Here is a 25,332-nt window from a genome sequence, read left to right on the forward strand (position 1 = left end):
AGAAATATCCTTTGATTAGAATTCTTTTTATCCATATTACATAATTATTAAGTTTTTTTTTTTTTATTCATAGCATTGCGTGGAAAATTTGGAGACAGATCCAGTTATTGGCAAAATAGGCTCTCTTCTCCTTTATGAAAGCAATCTTGAATGTCTGGACGATGGACGATGGCTGAATGATCAAGTAAGTCGTACCTGATTACCTAAGTACTTGTAAATACAAACAACACCCAACAACAAAACCTGGTGCTCACAAGAACAAGAACATGCCACTTGAAACTTCCAATACTGAAATTCAAACCCTACCAACAAAGCAACATAGAAGATACAAATATGTATCAATCATGAACATTTGACGAGGTCAATAAGTTATATATGGTTCTGTTCAGATTATATTGACCAAGGACAAATTATATTTTGATAAATTAAAAGTCCTTAGTACTGAAAATATAGTTTTAAAAAAATAAAGAAAATAGCATTATAAATCAAACACTAAGTCAGGAATCTGATGTACAGTAGTTGTCGTTTGTTTATGTTATTTAAATACTCGTTTCTTGTTTTTAGCTCACCTTGCCTAAAAAAGAACATAGGGGTAAAATGTAGATGTTGGCTTATAACTCTAAAACCGAAGCATTTAGAGCAAATCTGACAAAGTTAAATTGTTTATCAAGTAAAGATCTAGCTACCCTGAAATTTTTAGATAAATTGAACAATAGGTTGTTGGGTTGCTGTCCCTGAATTGGCAATTTTAAGGAAATTTTGCAGTTTTTGGTTATTATCTTGGATATTATTGTAGAAAGAGATAAACTGTAAACAGCAATAATGTTCAGCAAAGTAAGATCTACAAATAAGTCAACATGACAAAAATGGTCAGTTGACCCCTTAAGGAGTTACAGACCTTTACAGTAAATTTTTAACAATTTTCATAAATTATGTAAATTTTTGTTTTTTAACAAAATATTTTCCTCTGTAATTAATGGACCAAGTTCATTTAAGATGAAGATAATTGTAAGTAGCAAGAATGTTCAGTAAAGTAAGATCTACAAGCACATCACCATCACCAAAACACAATTTTGTCATTAATCCATCTGTGTCTTTTGTTGAATATGCGCATATACCAAGCATTTTTACACCAGCAATGAAAACCTTCTTTCCTTTACGGGTAGACTTTTTATATACATAAATTAATTGGTACAAGAAAAGCAAAATGAGTATGTTAAATTTGATGTATGCCTTTTTGTGATTCTTCGTTACATTTGTTGTTTTTATTGTGATATTAAGATGATAACACAATATTGACTGCTGTACCCCTATTTTTGACATTTTTACTCTTTGAGTATGTTTGTTTTGTTCATACATCGTTGACAATGTACATTGTAATTGAATTTCATGCGACTGTCATACAAGTGAGAGGTTTAGCTAGCTATAAAACCAGGTTCAATCCACCATTTTCTACATTAGAAAATGCCTGCACCAAGTCAGGAATATGACAGTTGTTATCCATACTTTGATGTGTTTGGACTTTTGATTTTGGATTTTCCTTTTTGAATTTTCCTCGGAGTTCGATATTATTGTGTTTTTACTTTTTGCAAATTTAAAATTTTTATTATACACATTCTGTACACCGTGTTTATTTACTTTTGCTATATATATATATATATATATATATAAACGAGCCTAAATTGAAAACTACGTTCAAACCTATGACGGCGTTGGATAAAAACCGCAATTTTTATACGTATGCATGTCAAACAAATTTCGTTGTAGAAGGGTCTAAAAACAGCACAAACAACATTTTCCAAAAGACCAAAAGAGTGAAAAAGTATATATATATATATATATATAAGATACTTTCAGTGAAACAAGGTCCATTTATCAGGACTCCCGGTTGATATACTAATTAATGCAGTACATTCAGGAATTTATACACAGGAATTTTAATTGATATAGTGGCACCATTTTATAAAGTATAAAGTCCATCTAGGAAAAAAAATATTGTAAGAATCTGCTATTCCTTATCCAAATGATACCTCTTAAAATTTTTGGGCTCAATCATTCTTATGCAATTGTTAGATTATTTACAATTAACATGTACAATGTTATCTTATTCAAGTAGAACTTCAAAGGACCTTTTTCCAATGTTTTATTATAACTGTTCTAGTTTGTTAATACACTTTTGATATACATGTACCTTTTAGAAATGATTTTTTTGATTTTAAACATGTTCATAATTGAAATTTTATTTTCAGGTTATTAATGCCTATCTGGCTATTATTCAAAGAGACCACAGAGATTTGGTGCTCTGTCTGGACACTTTCTTTCTGATAGAAAAAAAGCATGATTTAAAAAGTATTAAGTCTATCAATACTGTGGATATGGTGCTTATACCTGTACCATCCAATAACCATTGGTCATTATTGGTAAGTTTTGTTTATGGTAGGGTCAGATTTTGTTTTCATGATGTCAATGTTGCATTACTCCTAAGTTTTTGTTTAAAATGTCCAATCAAAATTACAACATATACTGAGCCAAAAAAGTTTAGCAACATTTTTTTCAATTTTTTATTTTGTTGTCTCTGCCATTTCTTTTTGTTAATATCATTGACATAATACTGAGATCTACCTGTAGTTTTAACAGTCATACTTCATTGGTCAGAAAAAGACATAAACAGATATGCTGGCCACAAGAGTAGTGCATAGACTTGGGGCAGCTTCTTGGGTGCTTGCCACTTCTTCATTTATGCATGTGGAGCATGGATGGAAAATTGATTTTGAATAACACTATATACTCATTTCTGCATGCTGATCCTATTGCCCTCCATACAGCGAAATTTTTAGTGAATGTGAGTGATAATCATTCATGTTGCTTCTGATATGTCATATTTCCATTTTGTAATTATTAGAATTATATGTTGTTATCATTTTGTAATAAGATAAAAATTTTACATATTTGGTCCGAGTACACAGTTATCGTCCTTTGATTTTCGTTGTCCACGAATATAGTCCTTAGTGTGGACAGTGTGTTACTTGCCAATGTCTGTTATACCCCTTCCAAATTTATTTCTCCATGTTTTATGCCTCATATTGCAAGTTGGGGGGTAAAATGACACTTTAAAAAAATTTGGGTCATAAATATTAATGTAAAGTAGTGATTAGGTCCAGCTGAAAAAGGTCAAAAATTAGCACTTCAGAAGCTGTCAAAAGATTTCATGACCCCCTCAACATACAATTGTCCATATTTTGAGTTAGAGCTGATGAAGTTTTCTATAATTTTGATATAATTTGTCCCAAAAGTAGTACAACACACTGTAAAAATATTATTGAGAAAGCGCAGGTGGGATTTTTTTAATTTTCATTTATTGTCTAAAAGAAATGCACTACGAAATAACTGTACTTGGACCATTTGTTGCCAAATTTTTTTGGCTCAGTTTATAATGGCTAATAACTAATAAAAATGGAAGTTTTCTGTTACATAATTTTTGTAAAAGTAGCGATAATGTGGATATCAAAATTTGAACATAAAACTTAAATTGTAAAGCAGAAACCATTGAAATTCAAATCATTATGGACGTACATGTATGTGATTCAGGGGAATTATGAACATCACAAACATTATATATATCATCACCACACAAACTGTTATATTTATACCCCTGATTTTTAACCTCTTGATCTGTCTATCAGTCAGTCCGTTTTTTTATTCTGTCTTGTTTTTTTCTTCCGGATCTACATATTATAACTGTTTGAAATCTGGATTCAACAACAAGTTCATAACATCAACAACAAGTTCATAACAAGTTATACTAGTGGTGCATTTTTAGATTTATAGTGCAACAACTTCAGTTTAACCAAAGCTGTATATTCTAAAAAGTAAATAAAAAAAAAAACAAGGGGAATTAAAAATGGGAAAGGTTATACAAAGGCTCGAAATCATCAAACATGTCAAATGACAAAATGACTGAAAAATAACAGTCATGTTCTTGACCAGGTACATGTACAGACATTTTCTATGTAGAAAACCTGTGTGGCGCTATATATGCTTCTGTAGTTTATTGTCATTTTTTTTATGAATTACAATTATATTACTTTAGGTTGTTCAGTCCAAAAATCAAACAGTATTTGTCTTGGATTCATCTGGGGTAATAAACATGAAGGCAGTGGAATTCATACGGTAATATATATTGTCTGTAATAATTGTATATATCATGTATATGTAGAATACATTCATCAACATAGTAAAATTATAGATTATAACTGCTACAGTTAAGGTCTAGAACCAGATTCATTCTATTTGTTTAATCAAAAACTATCAGTAAGTTATTCAAAATAAGAACACAGCCATCAGACTTGAGTGTGAAGGTTAAACAAAACTTTGGTTAGCTTCATTGTCAGCTGAAGTATGAAGTCATCATTATATAAAAAAAGAATGTTAGATAAACTACTTTCCTTTGAGAATACACTAGTGCGACAGCTACCCAATCTATTAGCCCAGTGAACTTTAAAACTACTCTGTAAGGAGGATGCTATAGTTTACCATACCTGGGAATGACTTTACGATTAAGCTAGCAAGGAAGCTAATTATTAAAGATTGTGTTTGAACTTACACACTCAATATAAGAAAACAAATGTGGTATGAGTGCCAATGAGACAACTCGACATCCACGTCACAAATGAATATAAAAAGGTAACAATTATAGGTCTAAGTACGGCCTTCAAAACAGAGCTTTAGCTCACACTGAACAGCAAGCCCCCAAAAGTACTAGTGATATCTCAGCCTTCGATATTTTTATTAGGCTTCATTCCTATAAGTAAATTTTTGTCCTGTAGATACCTGGTTTATACGATTACAATGCTAGCACTTTATTTTTAAAATGGTTCCGAGACTTTATCGAGTTTACTCTGTAGAGACCAATGAATTTCAGGGACTGTTGGAACACAGGGAAAGTTATTTGGCAAAATAACCAAGTTAAACCGCTTTCTTACATTCCATACTAACAAACTGTTTTCTGTATGAGTTTCAATGTCCCCTTGAAATGTGTTTTTGGACTATATAGTTCTCATGATCTGAATTTTCATCTAGATAATTTTCTTTTTCCATTTTTCAAGAGCGTTATTTTTGACGCCCATTTTAAAATCAAATTAATAGTTGAACAAATCCTTGACCTCATTTTCATGGTTTAGTAGTCAAAGTTAAGTTTTTGAGTTTTGGTCTATTTTTCCAATACTTTATGCATTAGGTAAACTATATTTGGTGTATGAAAATATTTATGATCTAATTGTCTGTTACGCATGTTTTAATTGACCTTGACCTCATTTTTACGGTTCATTGCTGAGTGTGAAGTGTTTGTGTTTTGGTCTGTTTTTTCTTAATTTATAAGCAATAAGTCAATTTCATTTGTTGTATTGAAAAATTGTTAGCTGTACCTGTCTGCCTGGCATGGTTCATCTGACCTTGACCTCATTTTAATGGTTCATTGATCAATGTTTCGTTTTCTTGTTTAATGTTGAGTTTATCATGTTTATGTGACAGTTGTAGTAAAGCTTTATATTTAGGTCTATCAACATAATATCAATGATTAGTAAAGAAGGCGAGACATTTCAGCGTGTGCACTCTTGTTTCATAAGAAGAAAAAAAATGGGTGATTGATTCAGGATCTTTTAATCTTCATGTTTATATAATAATTATTTAATTTATATTTGTTTCAGATCCCTGTATAAAAAAGAATTCAGCATAGATCTTAGCTACACAAAGAAACTAAAACATGTATGTAATCAACAATAATTAAGTATAAATTTTTTTTGGTATTACTTAATTGTGCCAGGGAGATTTTATTATTTTGTTAATATTAGGTTTTAAGTTACTCAACAAAAAAAAGCTTCAAGTTTTACTTCTGATTGTGTGTGTGTCTGTCTGTTTCTTCCTCCCATAATTTTTTTTTGCCTGTTTTATGGCGTTAATTGTATTGGAACACTGCTAACAACTCAATTATTATATTAAAAGTTAATTTTACCGTGTTAATAATATGTAGTAACCTTTGAATAGTTTATTTAAGGGATACCACTTTTGATATTAATTTTTTTCAACACTATCAATCAGATAATATTTTTCCAAAAGGAGTATGTTCGGTAAGGTCCTAAAATGGCACCCTTTTTTAGCGTAAATTTCAGATTCAGATTTATTGACCAATATCCCAATATTTTATAGCTAGTACAGTGACTAGATAGGAAATAAGCCATTTTGTTGAAAAACTTACGTTTCTGCAGTTCATTATGACGTCACAAGTTGTACTCATATTGATCTTTCACGAAAAAATCAATGAAAAAGGGTAAAATTTCCATAGATTATTGGACAGAAAACATAGAACGCATACGTTGACAACGTAGATCTTTTGAAATAATGTTTTTGAAGACATTTCACATGTCTTATTTGAATATTTAGTTCGTCGACGCCTGCCCTCTATGTTTCCTGGTCCTTAATCATGTTAATTTGGTGGAAATCCAGCTGATTTTGTCAAATTTCAACAAAATCCCTTATCTTGACCTTTTTGGGATGTAAAAACCAACGTGTTAGAATTAATCTTTGTCAAAAACAGTTCTGTTTCACTTTCTCACTTGTCTTTAAGGCAACTTAAAACATTTATTGTCTTGTAACTATGAACTTTATAATTGAGGCCAAATATGGCCCTTACCAAACTTACTCCTTAAATACTAAAAGGTGTGGGGAAAATCTGGACTCAATATTTTTTTTTGTCAACTGTTTGAACAAAATATTTTTTTTCATCAAATTGGGAATAAATATTCTTTTAGACAAAATATAGCCCCCACCCATTTAAGTCAAATGGTAGTTTAGATTGTATTGGGGATCATACCTATTTGATTAGTGTTGTTTTTGTTATAACTAGTTTTCAATGAATATTTGATGGTGTCTTTTCATGTTTTAATGTTGTTCTAATGTATGAGGTAAAAATGAAGGTTGACACACCTGCTTAAGCATTTAACTCGCTGCATATATATGCATTTGTTGTTCAGTGGTTGTCCTTTGTTGTGATTAATTTACAATTTTTGGTTTCTCAATTTGTATACAGATTAGATCTTTGGTTTTCCTGTTTTAAATTGTAAACACTGGTAATTTCGTGGCCTTTTATAACTGTGTGAGCCTAGGCTCATCTGTGGCGAAGCCCTACTTTGAACTGTAATTGTTAACTTTAAATACATTGTGAGTTAGATGGACAGTTGTCTGTTTGGAACTCATACCTCATCTTCTTATTTATATTATAAAGATTTGCTAAAGCATTATCCAAGATTAAGGGAAGATCTTGTCATGTCACCAATAACATTTAACCCCACCATTATTTACATGTGCAAATCCCATCTAATTGGCCTGTAATTCAGTGTATGTTGTATATTGCAGTATTTTATATTTTGTTTTCTGCCCTGTCCCACATATAATAGAAGACTAGCATACTGTTTTCGACCAGTGCATCCATTTTAGTTCTTCCAGATCACCAGGCTAATATTCCCATCAGCTTGAAACATAGTATACATGACCAGGGACGTTGTTTGCGAAAACACTGTATTCACTATGATATTCCATTGTCCTATCTATTCACATTTTTTTTCACAAATAACTTTTTTAATATGATATATCTTTTCACAAGTTTTAAAAAATAATCAATGTTCTGAAATCAGAGGTAATTTGTAAATCTTTTTTTTGTATCTCTAGAAAATAAGTCTCCAAGAAAACGGATATGACTGTGGTGTATTTGTCCTCCTATATTCTGAAGCTTTAGCAGGTGGACAGACTTTGTGTTTCACGAAGGTAAGAACCAATATAATAAATCATCATCTTATTAGGGGGGTCTCAGTGGACGAGTAGTCTAAATTATCTTTACTGTTTTTCTAGCAAGTCAACACTGAGATTGTGAGATTAAACCGGGTGCTGGTGCACTTGATCGGATCATCCTTATTCTAATTTACTAGTATTGTTGGTTTTTTTTTATTCAAGTTAGGTGGTTTTCTCCAAGTACTCAGACTTCCCCTGCCAATTAAAAACTTGAGAATCACAAAAATGGCCAGACGTGGTACTTCAAATGGTGTTAAAACACCAAAAATGAAAATATAAAAGTTAATTATGCAATGTAATTACATATTTATTGAAATTGTAAATATGATTCCATTTTATATGTACTTCTCTTTACAGTCATTTGACCTTATTTTGACATTAATTTTGTTCAAATGATAATAAATTTAATGCATATAACATAACAACATGAGCTCTATATAGTATTGATTTGCATTTTGGAAAATAATCCAGGACACTTTTTTGGTAGAAGAAAGCATAACCCAATTTGAGAACAATGGGACAAAATGCAGCAATTTTCCTGAGAAAACACTAATAGCTTTTTTTCTTGTTAATTCATAATTCAGTATTTTGATGTAAATGACATTGGAGTAAATGAATGAAAATTCTCATTAATATCTCATTACCAACTATGCAAATTTCATTTTCCATTAGTATATATTACCCCTTTAAAAATATTTATGCCATGAGGTATTATAAGCTATATTAATATGTAATGAAAGGTAACTAACCAATAGGGATGAATGTAATGCAAACTGTTGGTACCTTTTTTTCAGAATGAAATAGCTACTGCAAGACAAAGAATAAGACAAAGAATAATGAAAGCAGTCATCAAATAAATATTCTATGCCAGTAAAGTGTCCTCCAGATTTACATTGAAAGTGACTTAAACAGTTGTTTTTAACATGTTGTTCTTATCTTTGAATTTGCTTGCATGAATTTACCATTTACTCTAAGGTGGTGTCAAATTTTGTAAATTAAGACCACTATTTTAGTTTTTTTGTACATGCAAGTAGTGATACTAGGTGTATGCAAGTAGTGATACTAGATGTATGCAAGTAGTGATACTAGGTGTATGCTAGCCAGTCTGTACATATTATCAATGCTTATAGTTGGTGTGTTTGGTATCCATACACGGTAGCATATCTATATATTTATACCCCTGCTTTAAAAAAGGGGGGGTATACTGTTTTACCTCTGTCTGTCCGTCCGTCAGTCAGTCTGTCCCATGAATATTTTCGTCGCATTTTTCTCAGGAACTACAATACAAGGATTTCTGATATTTGGTTTCAGGGTTTATCTAAGTCAGCTATACCGTGTGATGCGTTTTCAGATTGATCACTTGACAACTTCCTGTTTACCGAACACTTGTATGATTTTACACATGATAGCCAAGTTGAAAATTTTCGTCACACTTTTCTCAGGAACTGCAATACAAGGATTTCTGAAATTTGGTTTCAGGGTTTATTTAAGTCAGCTATACCCTGTGATGCGTTTTCAGATTCATCACTTGACAACTTCCTGTTTACCGAACACTTGCATATTTTTACACTATTTATTTTTTCGTCGCATTTTTCTCAGGAACTACAATACAAGGATTTCTGAAATTTGGTTTCAGGGTTTATCTAAGTCAGCTATACCGTGTGATGCGTTTTCAGATTGATCACTCGACAACTTCCTGTTTACCGAACACTTGTATGATTTTACACATGATAGCCAAGTTGAAAATTTTTGTCACATTTTTCTCAGGAACTACAATACAAGGATTTCTGAGATTTGGTTTCAGGATTTATATAAGTCAGCTATACTGTGTGATGCGTTTTCAGATTCATCACTCAACAACTTCCTGTTTACCGAACACTTGCATATTTTTACACTATTTATATTATCCACTTGCGGCGGGGGTATCATCAGTGAGCAGTACCTCGCAGTTTCACTTGTTGATTCTTTATTTTGGGGGAAATTGTATAAGCAAAAGTGCAAGGATAGGCGTTTGCTAGCCTTACTCTAATTATTTGTGCCTTTGGTATTGAATGGTTTGTATTATACTAGATTTATATATGATGCCAATTATTTGAAATTTGCGTACACATGTATGTTATGATAAGTGTGTTATTGAAAGCTTACTTTTATTTTGATTTTCAATTGTTTGTACATTTTTATAGTAAATGTACACTGCATATGTGTACTTTTATATAGTAGTTTACAAAAGAAACAACACAATGTGATGCATTTTCGAATGTAGGGTGCTCTTTTCTAATCAAAAGCATTGATTTTAGTTTAAATAAACAAAAGTTTTTTTGCAATTTTTGAGAATTTAAAAACGGCTTTTTTAACCAAAAATTAGAAACAATAATTATGTAAACTCAAAATGGAAAACATGAGCATATCTTATTTCATTTCTCTTATTTATTATATTTTTGATAAAGGAGTACTCCTGTAAGGACAGATTTTGGCCTCAAATTTCAGGTTCATCTGACGAAAGATTTTGACCACTTTTTAAACACTTAAAGTGTCTATTTCATTTGATTCAATTAAATTATGTGAAAGATTTTAACTAATTTAGTCATTAAAAATGATCCAATTCAAGCTCAAATATGAAAAATCGAACAAATATGCTGAAAAATGTCACTTTTCAGATGGTTTTTGTCTAAATTGAAAGTGGCCGCCTCCATGTTCATCCTCAACCTTTATATATGTTATGTATTATAATCAGTGTCTACTTGATGTGATTTTGTATATATATGCAAGTATCATTTCAACTTTATTATAGAATTGAATAGATATTTATTTTATGCAAGTGTATATTAGATTTTAAATTTTTTGTACATTTTGTATTATACAATAACCGTCTCTTGGTGAGGTACATATCTGATTATCAGTTTTTCAACAGTCAATTAATCCACATATTTACCGAAACAAAATTGATGGTTTTATTTCAATTTCCGAGAGAAATCTTTATTATAAAAATTATTTACCCAAATCAATTGTACATCAAACCTATTAACCAAAATTATACATGTAAAAGCATGTGACGTTTAGCGCGGTGAATATACTTTTTTTGGCAAGCAAATATGCATTTTTATTCACAATCCAATTCATATAGAAAAACTACTAAAGTTTTGTCAAAATGGAATAAACAGCTTTATTATAGATTTGTTTGTACATTTTGTATATAAGGAAGTACACCACTAATTAATGGCCCCATTGCTTTCTATGTTAAATTCCTCAATTTCGAGTGGTTAAAGCTCTTTTATCTTAAGTTCAAATAAAGTGACAATCATTGCATGTCAAAGCAACACCTTCTGGTGTCATGTACTGAAAAAATCAACATACCTTACATGGCATATAAGAAAGAACTGGTTCCTGGAACTTCGGATGTACCAAAACAGGTACTTCCGATCTGACAAAAAGGCAAAATGTACCCTCCTTTTTAAATTTCATGCCATTTTTTTATTATTCAAATTTATCAGTCCAAAATTGTTCTACAATGATCACCAGTCATGCAGCTTTCATTTGATTCCAAAATTAATAAAATATTTTAAACATTTTGAAAGTTGTGTCCATGCGTAGGAACAATTTTGTGTTAAATATGTACTACTTTCTGGTATGTTCTTTCTGGCCTGGCCCGAATTAGTGGTGTTACACCATGAGTGTAAATAAAAAGGGTTAACAAGCATAGTTTTATAATTATTTAGCAATGGTTTAATGAATACTCTTGATTTTACTGTATCCGGGATAATCCAAAATAAAACTTTGATTTTAACAATTAACGCAATTTGTTATATTTTTGAAGGCGGAGTGTTAATTTTCAATTTCATTACCAAATGCAAATGGCATATAAGAATAACGTACTAGTATGTATTTTATATCACATAATAAATAAATAGGTTCTACATATCTGTATTTCTGGGTTTTTTGTCTGACGTAAAGGTGCATGATATTTTTAAACTTTCTTTGAAACTAATAAAAAGGGAAATATGCTTTATTCATAAACAATGCAACATAGATTCTGTATTTTTCCATGTATATGGTACTGAAGTTATGTTTTATCATTTTTTAACTCTTGTTTTTACTTGACTTTCTAATAAACAACAAGTGTATTTTCCCATAAAGTGAAATATGTATTTTCCAAAATACTAGTTTTGAAATAATGCATGGACAAGCACTGCACAGTTTTTGTCGAGCCTGCAACTTTTGTTGCAGAAAGCTCGACATAGGGATAGTGATCCGGCGGCGGCGGCGGCGGCGGTGTTAGCTAACTTTTTAAAAGCTTTATATTTTAGAAGGTGGAAGACCTGGATGCTTCATACTTTGTATATAGATGCCTCTTGTTACGAAGTTTCCTTCAGTCACATGTCCAATGTCCTTGACCTCATTTTCATGATTCAGTGACCACTTGAAAAAAAAGTTCAGATTTTTTGTAATGTTGAATTCTCTCTTATTATAAGTAATAGGATAACTATATTTGATATGTGCGTACCTTGCAAGGTCCTCATGTCTGTCAGACAGTTTTCACTTGACCTCAACCTCATTTCATGGATCAGTGAACAAGGTTAAGTTTTGGTGGTCAAGTCCGTATCTCAGATACTATAAGCAATAGGGCTTGTATATTCGGTGTATGGAAGGACTGTAAGGTGTACATGTCCAACTGGTAGGTGTCATCTGACCTTGACCTCATTTTCATGGTTCAGTGGTTATAGTTAAATTTTTGTGTTTTGGTCTGTTTTTTTTCATACTATATGCAATAGGTCTACTGTATTTGTTGTATGGAATGATTGTAAGGTGTACATGTCTAGCGGGCAGATGTCATGTGACCTTGACCTCATTTTCATGGTTCAGTGGTTATAGTTGAATTTTTGTGTTTTGGTCTGTTTTTTTCATACTATATGCAATAGGTCTACTATATTTGTTGTATGGAATGATTGTAAGGTGTACATGTCTAGCGGGCAGATGTCATGTGACCTTGACCTCATTTTCATGGTTCAGTGGTCAAAGTTAAGTTTTTGAGTTTTGGTCTATTTATCTAATACTATATGCCATAGGTCAACTATATTTGGTGTATGGAAATATTTTATGATCTTTATGTCAGTAGCGCAGGTTTCTTTTGACCATGACCTCATTTTCACGGTTCATTGCACAGTGTTAATTTTTTGTGTTTTGGTCTATTTTTCTTAAACTATAAGTAATAGGTCAACTATATATGTTGTATAGAAGCATTGTTAGCTGTACATGTCTGCCTGGCATGGTTCATCTGACCTTGACCTCATTTTCATGGTTCATTGGTCTTTGTTTAGTTATCTTGGTTAATGTTAAGTTTATGAGACAGTTGTAATAAAGCTTTATACTTAGGACTATCAACATAATATCAGAGACATATATAGCAAATGATTAGTATAGAAGGCGAGACATTTCAGTGTGTGCACTCTTGTAGAACTATATCAGTGTTTAAAAAACTGTTATTGTACATGCAGAATTGCTGCATATAATTTATGACTGGAACCTTACTATGAATACTAAAGTAGTGTTTTAGTACTTATACTTGACTACAGTTTATTTGTTATGGTCTTGGTACTAAATAAATTGATGACATCATACAAAAGGATTTTGTTTTTATTGAATTGTTTGGTAAAATTTGATACCGCGCTAATAATGGGTAAACCAGATGCGTGTTTCATCTACGGCAAGATTACTATTCATCAGGGACGCTAAAATCGAAATAACAACTAGTACTAAAAAGCAAATAAAATGTTTTTATGCTGAATACACATGCAATATCAAGTAAACAATACAATACAATTTAGGAAGTCTTCAAACTCCTTGTTTAAAACTGTCATTAGAAAGAATCGATAATGAAGTACAAGTTTGTTAGATTTGTTGCAATATAGAAATAAATGTGGTTCCACGCTTCTTGCTAAAATGTGGTTGTTACATGCATTTATTACCCTATACATTTAAAAAATAAAACCAGTTTTCAATTCTAAGCATTTAAGCTCGCCTTCCCAAAGGAAATGTAAGCTTTTGCCATTACTTGGTGTCTGTGGTCATCAGTCATTGCGTAAAGAATTTGTCAAACATCTTCTCCTCTGAAACCACTGAATGGATTTTGATCAATCTTAGCAGGTCTATTTCCTAGGGTATGCTGCACAAACTGTATGCTTCAAATTGTTATCCGTAAAAAAAACATGGCAACCATTACTAAAAATAGAACAGAGGGGTCAAATAACAGTTTTTCACCAAAATATTAAAAATCATTAGTTTGGGCAAACTCTGGCAGGTTGGCAGTGTTCAGCATGATGAGAGAAACTAAAAAAGGAAAAGGGAAACCGAATAAGGAAATGAAAATGGAAAAAGGAAATGAAAATCAAGAAAGGAAATAGAAACTAAATAAGGAAAAAGAAACAGAATAAGGAAATAGAAATAGAAATAGAAAAAGGAAAATGAAACCAAATAAGGAAATGGAAATCAAATAAGGTATTGAAAATCCAATCAGGAAATAGAAACTGAATAAGGAAATAGAAACCGAATAAGGAAATGAAAATCGAATAAGGAAAAAGAAACCGAATACGGAAATGATAATCGAAAAATGAAAAAGAAAACGAATAAGGAAACGAAAAAAAAATTTGAAAAACTTTTTGAGGAAAAAAGTTTCAAGAAAAAAATATTGAGGAAAAAAAATTTGAGGAAAAAAAAATTTTGAGGAAAAAAAATTTTGAAGCAAAAAAAAAAATTTAGTTTGGACTTGTAATATTTTTCAAAATTGAATTTCGAAATAGGAAAAAGGAACCAAATAAGGAAATGGAAATCGAATAAGGAAATAAAAATCCAATAAGGAAATAGAAACCGAATAAGGAAATAGAAACCGAATACGGAAACAGCAATCGAATAAGGAAATGAAAATCGAATAAGGAAATAGAAACCGAATAAGGAAATAGAAACCGAAAAAGGAAATGAATATTGAAAAAGGAAAAAGAAACCGAATAAGGAAATGGAAATCGAATAAGGAAATGGAAATCAAATAAGGAAATGGAAATCGAATAAGGAAATGAAAATCCAATAAGGAAATAGAAACCGAATAAGGAAATAGAACCGAATAAGAAAATAGAAACCGAATAAGGAAACAGCAATCGAATAAGGAAATGAAAATCGAATAAGGAAATAGAAACCGAATAAGGAAATAGAAACCGAAAAAGGAAATGAATATTGAAAAAGGAAAAAGAAACCGAATAAAAAAATGGAAATCGAATAAGGAAATGGAAATCGAATAAGGAAATGAAAATCAAATAAGGAAATAGAAACCGAATAAGGAAATAGAAACGAAAAAGGAAATGAATATTGAAAAAGGAAAAAGAAACCGAATAAGGAAATGAAAATCCAATAAGGAACTAGAAACCGAATAAGGAAATCGAAACCGAATAAGGAAATAGAAACCCAATAAGAAAATAGAAACCGAAAAAGGAAATGAATATGAAAAAGGAAATAAAATCGAATAAGGAAAAAGAAATTGAATAATGAAACGAAAAAAAATGAGGAAAAAAAAAAATTAGAAAAAAAATTTGAGGAAAAAAAAATTTGAGGAAAAAAAAATTTGAGAAAAAAAAAAATTTGAGGAAAAAAAATTTGATGAAAAAAAAATTTTGAGGAAAAAAAATTTTGAGGAAAAAAAAATTTTGAGGAAAAAAAATTTTGGGGCAAAAAAAGTTTGGACTTGTAATATTTTTCAAAATTGAATATCGAAATAGGAAAAAGGAACCCAATAAGGAAATGGAAATCGAATAAGGAAATGGAAATCGAATAAGGAAATGAAAATCCAATAAGGAAATAGAAACCGAATAAGGAAATAGAAACCGAAAAAGGTAATGAATATTGAAAAAGGAAAAAGAAACCGAATAAGGAAATGAAAATCGAATAAGGAACTAGAAACCGAATAAGGAAATCAAAACCGAATAAGGAAATAGAAACCCAATAAGGAAATAGAAACTAAATAAGGAAATAGAAACCGAAAAAGGAAATGAATATTGAAAAAGGAAAAAAAACCGAATAAGGAAAAAGAAACCGAATAAGGAAATAGAAACCGAATAAGGAAATAGAAACTGAATAAGGAAATAGAAACCGAAAAAGAAAGTGAATATTGAAAAAGGAAAAAGAAACCGAATAAGGAAAAAGAAACCGAATAAGGAAATAGAAACCGAATAAGGAAATAGAAACTGAATAAGGAAATAGAACCGAAAAAGGAAATGAATATTGAAAAAGGAAAAAGAAACCGTATAAGGAAATGGAAATTGAATAAGGAAATGAAAATCCAATAAGGAAATAGAAACTGAATAAGGAAATGAAAATTGAATAAGGAAAAAGAAATCAAATAAGGAAACAGAAACCGAATAAGGAAATAGAAACGAAAAAGGAAATGAATATTGAAAAAGGAAAAAGAAACCGAATAAGGAAATGAAAATCGAATAAGGAACTAGAAACCGAATAAGGAAATCGAAACCGAATAAGGAAATAGAAACCCAATAAGGAAATAGAATCCGATTCAGGGAATAGAAACCGAAAAACGAAATGAATATGAAAAAGGAAATAAAAATCGAATAAGGAAAAAGAAATTGAATAAGGAACGAAAAAAAATGAGGAAAAAAAAAAATTTGAGAAAAAAAATTTGAGGAAAAAAATTTTGAGGAAAAAAAATTTGAGAAAAAAAAAATTTTGAGGAAAAAAAATTTGAGGAAAAAAATAATTTGAGGAAAAAAAAATTTGAGAAAAAAAAAAATTTGAGGAAAAAAATTTTGAGGAAAAAAAAATTTTGAGGAAAAAAAATTTTGAGGAAAAAAAAATTTTGAGGAAAAAAAATTTTGGGGCAAAAAAAGTTTGGACTTGTAATATTTTTCAAAATTGAATATCGAAATAGGAAAAAGGAACCCAATAAGGAAATGGAAATCGAATAAGGAAATGGAAATCGAATAAGGAAATGAAAATCCAATAAGGAAATAGAAACCGAATAAGGAAATAGAAACCGAATAAGGAAATAGAAACCGAATAAGGAAACAGCAATCGAAAAAGAAATGAAAATCGAATAAGGAAATAGAAACCGAATAAGGAAATAGAAACCAAAAAAGGAAATGAATAATGAAAAAGGAAAAAGAAACCGAATAAGGAAATGGAAATCGAATAAGGAAATGGGAATCGAATAAGGAAATGAAAATCCAATAAGGAAATAGAAACCGAATAAGGAAATAGAAACCGAAAAAGGAAATGAATATTGAAAAAGGAAAAAGAAACCGAATAAGGAAATGAAAATCAAATAAGGAACTAGAAACCGAATAAGGAAATCGAAACCGAATAAGGAAATAGAAACCCAATAAGGAAATAGAAACTAAATAAGGAAATAGAAACCGAAAAAGGAAATGAATATTGAAAAAGGAAAAAGAAACCGAATAAGGAAAAAGAAAACGAATAATGAAATAGAAACCGAATAAGGAAATAGAAACTGAATAAGGAAATAGAAACCGAAAAAGGAAATGAATATTGAAAAAGGAAAAAGAAACCGAATAAGGAAAAAGAAACCGAATAAGGAAATGGAAATCGAATAAGGAAATGGAAATCGAATAAGGAAATGAAAATCCAATAAGGAAATAGAAACCGAATAAGGAAATAGAACCGAATAAGGAAATAGAAACCGAATAAGGAAACAGCAATCGAATAAGGAAATGAAAATCGAATAAGGAAATAGAAACCGAATAAGGAAATAGAAACCGAAAAAGGAAATGTATATTGAAAAAGGAAAAAGAAACCGAATAAGGAAATAGAAATCTAATAAGGAAATGGAAATCGAATAAGGAAATGAAAATCCAATAAGGAAATAGAAACCGAATAAGGAAATAGAAACCGAAAAAGGTAATGAATATTGAAAAAGGAAAAAGAAACCGAATAAGGAAATGAAAATCGAATAAGGAACTAGAAACCGAATAAGGAAATCGAAACCGAATAAGGAAATAGAAACCCAATAAGGAAATAGAAACTAAATAAGGAAATAGAAACCGAAAAAGGAAATGAATATTGAAAAAGGAAAAAGAAAACGAATAAGGAAAAAGAAACCGAATAAGGAAATAGAAACCGAATAAGGAAATAGAAACTGAATAAGGAAATAGAAACCGAAAAAGGAAATGAATATTGAAAAAGGAAAAAGAAACCGAATAAGGAAAAAGAAACCGAATAAGGAAATAGAAACCGAATAAGGAAATAGAAACTGAATAAGGAAATAGAAACCGAAAAAGGAAATGAATATTGAAAAAGGAAAAAGAAACCGTATAAGGAAATGGAAATTGAATAAGGAAATGAAAATCCAATAAGGAAATAGAAACCGAATACGGAAATGAAAATTGAATAAGGAAAAAGAAATCAAATAAGGAAACAGAAACCGAATAAGGAAATAGAAACGAAAAAGGAAATGAATATTGAAAAAGGAAAAAGAAACCGAATAAGGAAATGAAAATCGAATAAGGAACTAGAAACCGAATAAGGAAATCGAAACCGAATAAGGAAATAGAAACCCAATAAGAAAATAGAATCCGATTCAGGGAATAGAAACCGAAAAAGGAAATGAATATGAAAAAGGAAATAAAAATCGAAAAAGGAAAAAGAAATTGAATAATGAAACGAAAAAAAATGAGGAAAAAAAAAATTTGAGAAAAAAAATTTGAGGAAAAAAAAATTTGAGAAAAAAAAAAATTTGAGGAAAAAAATTTTGATGAAAAAAAAATTTTGAGGAAAAAAAATTTTGAGGAAAAAAAAATTTTGAGGAAAAAAAATTTTGGGGCAAAAAAAGTTTGGACTTGTAATATTTTTCAAAATTGAATATCGAAATAGGAAAAAGGAACCCAATAAGGAAATGGAAATCGAATAAGGAAATGGAAATCGAATAAGGAAATGAAAATCCAATAAGGAAATAGAAACCGAATAAGGAAATAGAAACCGAATAAGGAAATAGAAACCGAATAAGGAAACAGCAATCGAATAAGGAAATGAAAATCGAATAAGGAAATAGAAACCGAATAAGGAAATAGAAACCAAAAAAGGAAATGAATAATGAAAAAGGAAAAAGAAACCGAATAAGGAAATGGAAATCGAATAAGGAAATGGGAATCGAATAAGGAAATGAAAATCCAATAAGGAAATAGAAACCGAATAAGGAAATAGAAACCGAAAAAGGAAATGAATATTGAAAAAGGAAAAAGAAACCGAATAAGGAAATGAAAATCGAATAAGGAACTAGAAACCGAATAAGGAAATCGAAACCGAATAAGGAAATAGAAACCCAATAAGGAAATAGAAACTAAATAAGGAAATAGAAACCGAAAAAGGAAATGAATATTGAAAAAGGAAAAAGAAACCGAATAAGGAAAAAGAAACCGAATAAGGAAATAGAAACCGAATAAGGAAATAGAAACTGAATAAGGAAATAGAAACCGAAAAAGAAAATGAATATTGAAAAAGGAAAAAGAAACCGAATAAGGAAAAAGAAACCGAATAAGGAAATAGAAACCCAATAAGGAAATAGAAACTGAATAAGGAAATAGAACCGAAAAAGGAAATGAATATTGAAAAAGGAAAAAGAAACCGTATAAGGAAATGGAAATTGAATAAGGAAATGAAAATCCAATAAGGAAATAGAAACCGAATAAGGAAATGAAAATTGAATAAGGAAAAAGAAGTCAAATAAGGAAACAGAAACCGAATAAGGAAATAGAAACGAAAAAGGAAATGAATATTGAAAAAGGAAAAAGAAACCGAATAAGGAAATGAAAATCGAATAAGGAACTAGAAACCGAATAAGGAAATCGAAACCGAATAAGGAAATAGAAACCCAATAAGGAAATAGAATCCGATTCAGGGAATAGAAACCGAAAAAGGAAATGAATATGAAAAAGGAAATAAAAATCGAATAAGGAAAAAGAAATTGAATAAGGAAACGAAAAAAACTGAGGAAAAAAAAAAATTTGAGAAAAAAAATTTGAGGAAAAAAAATTTTGAGGAAAAAAATTTGAGAAAAAAAAAATTTTGAGGAAAAAAAATTTGAGGAAAAAAAAATTTGAGGAAAAAAAAAATTTGAGAAAAAAAAAATTTTGAGGAAAAAAATTTTGAGGAAAAAAAATTTGAGGAAAAAAAAATTTTGAGAAAAAAAAAATTTTGAGGAAAAAAATTTTGAGGAAAAAAAAATTTTGAGGAAAAATAATTTTGAGGAAAAAAAAATTTTGAGGAAAAAAAGTTTTGAAGCAAAAAAAAATTTAGTTTGGACTTGTAATATTTTTCAAAATTTGAATATCGAAAAAGGAAAAAGGAAAAAGGAACCAACTTGTGTCTGGTCTAAACTATAGTTCACTTTCATACACATTAGCGTGTTCTCCTTTTAGAATGGTTAAAGATAGCAAACTGTAATATTTATATATGGTCTTCAATTGGAATATCGCATTCCGCTTTGCGCAGTCTCATCATCATCGTCATCCTCATCCTCCAGAACCTCATAGTTTATCAAAAATAAAATAGTGGAATCAGTGGTGTTAACATTGCAAACATTTTGTTTTATTCACTGCTGTATTAAGTGTTGTTATACAAGTGTATGAGGGGGGAAAAGTTTCGATTGTCTCAAAGGAAGTGAAGCAAAGTACTTATGATGAGTTTATTATTCACAGAGTATTAAAAGACAGCAACACACAAACAAATCACTACAAATTTTGAACATGTTTGTAAATTCCAGTCTTCACATACAAAATCTTTTCAATTACAACAAAATTTTTAATATGAACCCCATTTCCAGGATAACCAATCTATAAAGCAACATGACTTTGTTTCAATAAGTTAACATTTCATACCTTCTTATATCTGACGTTGACCTAAAAGAATTCTTTTCACTACTAGAAACCGATCTGTAACCTAGACCTCTGAAAAGTAATATGTGAAGTTTAGATAGGCTGTTATCAAATAAAACGGTTTATCGTGAACTAAAAAGTCTATTTTTACCAGAAGCTACGATGGTCTGAATTGTTAATCAATAAATGTCGTCTCTGGATTAGAGTGTAACCGTAGAAGATTGGTATAAATTGGTGAAACAAAAGGAAGTCAGGCCAAAATAAACGAATGTGTGGCAATACGTCAGACAAAAACAAAAATGCGATCGACATTGTTTACCAGCATTATAACCAGCCTAGTCATTCAATCACGCCTATGCAAGTTAGCATCACTTCGTCGAAGACAAAAACAAGATTACTGCATTCGACAATTGGGGGGGAAAAGTAAAATCACAAAAATACTGAACTCAGAGGAAAATCAAATCGGAAAGTCCCTAATCACATGGCAAAATCAAATGACAAAACGCATAAAAAATAAATGGACAAGAACTGTGATATTCCTGACTTTGTACAGACATTGGAACTGCGACACAATATACAAAGTTCATGGTATAGGCTTTCTTGAATTGCAACTAAAAATTTACAATAGTGGTCGGTTGAAACAAAACTCTAGTACAAAAGGGATGATTTCAGCTTCCCAAATATGAACCTTCCATTTCAGGGGAGCAACATTTCAGCAGCACCAGCTGCATACGGAGTATATATCTACCAGTTGATACGATATTCCAGTGTATTCCCGATCATTACTCCCTTGATATAGGGTTTCTGCTCACAAGGAAGCTGAATTAAGGTAGATCGGGTGTTTAAATTTTCGCGCCTTCTGCGCAACAAGTTGCGCATAGTGTTGTAAACTGTCGTAAAATTTTATCAAAGTAACATTGTAACTTATTATTTTTTTATATCTGTGAAAATTATTAGAAACGCTTTTATAATCCTATTTTATCAACTCAATTTTCAAACAAATAATCTCATTTCAGTTTGATTGCTGCAAATTGTTTACTTCCGTCGGGTCTCACTAATTAGCGACAACAAGCGTCAAGAAGCGACAACAAGCGTCAACAAGCGACAAGAAGCGACAACAAGAATTATTTTAGCGACAACAAGCGACAAGAAGACTATTTAGCGACAAGAAAACATTTTTTTTTATTAGATATAAAGAAATTTGTATTTAATGTTTTTTTTTAAATATACGAGCAGATATGTCTAATTAAAATGTTTTATTATATAGATAGACAAAGAAATGAAACATTTGTGAGGAAGAAAGAGATTGTGAAGTTTATATTAGTATATTGGTAGATGAAGAAATTTAACATTTGTGAAGAAGAAATTAAGAGATTGAGCTTCTTTTTTTTATTTTTAAATATGAAGAATATGCATAAGATAATGTATGCATCTGTTTTCATCAAAGTATGAATAAACGAATGGAGATATATATATGGAGCGGGCATAATGGAATATAATATTTTGATTCATTTGCTTAATACTATGCTCTAAGTGTACTCTTGTTATGTCAATTCGATGCTTTATTTATAGAACTCTCAGCCACGCTTTGCCATCTTTATTATTTAAGCGTGTTTCCAGACCCCACGACGAGGACGTGGTTCTACCTTGGGGTCCATATATATATTTTTTTAAATTTTTTTAAATTATTTTTAGTCATTAGATGTACATTCCTATCTAACATAATATTTATACATTTTGTACATGGTGGTCCCATTTTGATAAGCAAACATGTGGAACATCAAATGGGATTAACGAGTCGCGTGTCCCCTGTTTTATTGCTACAATAACATCCAATTAACACCTTCAACTTTGTACACGCGTCAGGGGCGCATTTCATTTGCGCCAATTTTCAAAAAATCAAACCTTTCATTTGCGCCACAAGGTCATATATCATTTGCGCCAAAAAAAACAACCTTCATTTGCGCCATTTTACAGGTATGACAGGTAATATAACGGAAAAAGTAAATATTATTTACGATTTTTTTTTTATTTTTTTTTGTACATTATCTCCCCCTGGATATTTGTGTGAGTTCATAGATACAATACTGAGAGTCACTAAGGTTATAATTATATTTATCATATACTTAGACTAAATAACATATAAATTTAACCGTATGATAATAGCATTAAATTGACGTAAATTCCATATTTTTCGAATTGGTGCTTAGCGGGCTGATATGAAAAGTTTATCACATGCTTCGATTGTTATCACATGCCTTTCCGTAACGTTATCACATGGCATTCCGGTAATACTCGGCCCATTCCGGAAAATACACCTCAATGCTACGTTTTCAGTGAAAAACATTACAAAGTAGTGTACAAAACAATTATTTGAATACTGGAAAGTATATTGTTTAAAATAATAAAAAAATAAAAATAAAAAAAACCAAACAAATTATTTAATAAATGCATTTTTTAAGTTTTTCTGAAACATAATTTAGAAAGTTTCTTTAAAAAGTTGACTTTTCCAAACAATGATCATTAGGTATATTGTTGAATTATTTTTTTGCCGATTCGTCCATATTAAAATGGGTTTTTTTTTTCTCTCTCTCTGAGGCATATGATAGAAAGGTTTCATATTTAATGTATCAAATTTTGGGCCCGACGGCCGTGAACTCTTTTACTCTTTAAACTTCGGGAACCACGTAAAAGGATCAATATGTGAATCTGTTATTTTTCTCTACTGTTGAAGCATATGATAAAAAGATCATAACATGTCATTTTTCATATCGCATGTATTATCAGCCCTCGGTCAATATCAGACCTCGAGCCGTGCGGCTCTAGGGCTGATATTGAACCTAGGGCTGATAATACATGCGATATGAAAAATGCCATGTAATAATCTGATAATATAGTGTTCACATGACCAGTCCAGTGTGAGGTGTCAAGATGGACATAGTCAAATCTGAGACAAACAGAGGAAATAATTCTGTGATATTTGATGACCACATATATAGGTTATCAAATGTTTAAAATAATGAAAATAAATCCTTCAGGTGTACCAAAAAAACCTGTAAAGCCAGGATTACGACTGATGCGGACAGCAAAACAATTATAAAAACTTTAAACGAGCATAACCATGGAGTAAACCATCAGAAAGTAGAATCTCAACAACTCAGAGTCAGAGTTCGGAAAGCATCTACATGGTGATATATGTTTTGGAAACTTATATAAGCCCGGAATCTAGATATCCACCGTCATTTTGGGCTGTTACACCCACTGCAAATTTCAAAAGAACCAACAATGGACCGGAGTAATTCCATACACATTTTAATGAACAATTTTATTCAAAACATCAAGGTTTTATTCAGGTTTTAACATTACTTGTATGAATTTAGCATTACTTGTATGATTTTATCGAGGTTTTAACATAACTTGTATGGTTTTATGATAACTGATTTCTGAGGAATATGTTTAAAACTTTCTTTATTATTAAAAGACTTTTTGAAAAAATGTATGTTTTATACTATTATTACCTGTATCTACATGTATTTACCTGTATTTACCTGTACTTACCTGTGATATTGGCGCAAATGAAAGATTTAATTTTTGGCGCAAATGAAATATGGTTTGTGGCGCAAATGAAAGATTTTTTTGGCGCAAATGAAATGCCAATTGGCGCAAAAGCAAAGCACCGCGCGTCAGACTATACAATTACACGCGCCAGAATATACAATCATTGTAAATAGTGAACACCTGTTGAAAACTCAAGATTGTCATTAATTTCCTTTCATCTTCAATCAATATGCATAAACATGGTGAAGAATGGAAAAAAATGAGAAAGAAACTGTAATCGTGATAAAGTGGACTGCTTTTTATAAATACTGCGATGTAGATCTGTAAATTAACAATCTGATCTTCGTCCTGGTAGCTTATGAAGCAATTCCACACAGATTCTGCACTAAAAGTAGACGACAGAAAACATGGGAGGTAAACAAGTAATTTTATTTTGTGTTGCTGCTTGCCGTAAGTACAATTAATATCGAATCGTCTGCTATAATCTTACGAATGATGGCTGAAAGATCTCAATTAGGAAGATTCAAAAAAGCAAACACGTTATCTAGGGCCAATAACTTTATTAACTTCAAAGATTCACTTTCAGACCCCCCTACTTCTGATCATAATGAAGAAGCAGATTCAGAGATGCCTTCTGTACATGTAGAGGTTCTTGTAAATCTTGACCACACATACACCTTACCGCTGGTACTAGACAATGACCCTTTGGAAATTTTTTCTGAGATTGAAGTCCACACTGAAGTAAATAAAGGGGAAAACATTGAAAATGAACTATTATTTGACTACATCCCATCAGATCTTGTTCCATTAAGCCATTGCCGGTTCATAGTTGATTTGGGTTTTGTGGCCGAGCAGTTAAAACACTGTCAGTCTTGTCAGTCAACCCTTCATCTCTACAATGCATTAGGAGTTAAACCTTTGGGATTTTCAGGATTGATGTATGTCCAATGTCCTGAATGTGGTGGTGTGACAAAAATCAAGTTGGGGAAAACTCATCATAGTGGTAATAGCAAAAGAGGATGTGGAACTTTCGACATTAATACAAAAGCTG

General features: G+C 30.8%; 2 protein-coding genes across 2 annotated transcripts in view; one reads left to right on the top strand and one right to left on the bottom strand.

The window, feature by feature from the left end:
* LOC143085521 (sentrin-specific protease 1-like) overlaps positions 1-12,034 on the top strand; it is a 32,285-nt gene extending 20,251 nt beyond the window's left edge. The window contains exons 9-14 of the mRNA XM_076261906.1: positions 74-184; positions 2,250-2,420; positions 4,091-4,170; positions 5,706-5,763; positions 7,723-7,818; positions 8,637-12,034. Of these exons, the coding sequence (XP_076118021.1) occupies positions 74-184; positions 2,250-2,420; positions 4,091-4,170; positions 5,706-5,763; positions 7,723-7,818; positions 8,637-8,699 (579 nt within the window). The 3' untranslated portion in view covers positions 8,700-12,034. The remainder of the gene's footprint in view (positions 1-73; positions 185-2,249; positions 2,421-4,090; positions 4,171-5,705; positions 5,764-7,722; positions 7,819-8,636) is intronic.
* Positions 1-25,332, bottom strand: part of LOC143085522 (uncharacterized) — a 169,973-nt gene that overhangs the window by 126,649 nt on the left and 17,992 nt on the right. Inside the window, exon 3 of the mRNA XM_076261907.1 lies at positions 20,727-20,795. Within this exon, the coding sequence (XP_076118022.1) occupies positions 20,727-20,795 (69 nt within the window). The remainder of the gene's footprint in view (positions 1-20,726; positions 20,796-25,332) is intronic.

The sequence above is a fragment of the Mytilus galloprovincialis genome, chromosome 8 (genome assembly GCF_965363235.1).
Source record: "Mytilus galloprovincialis chromosome 8, xbMytGall1.hap1.1, whole genome shotgun sequence".
In the NCBI taxonomy this organism is placed as follows: domain Eukaryota; kingdom Metazoa; phylum Mollusca; class Bivalvia; order Mytilida; family Mytilidae; genus Mytilus; species Mytilus galloprovincialis.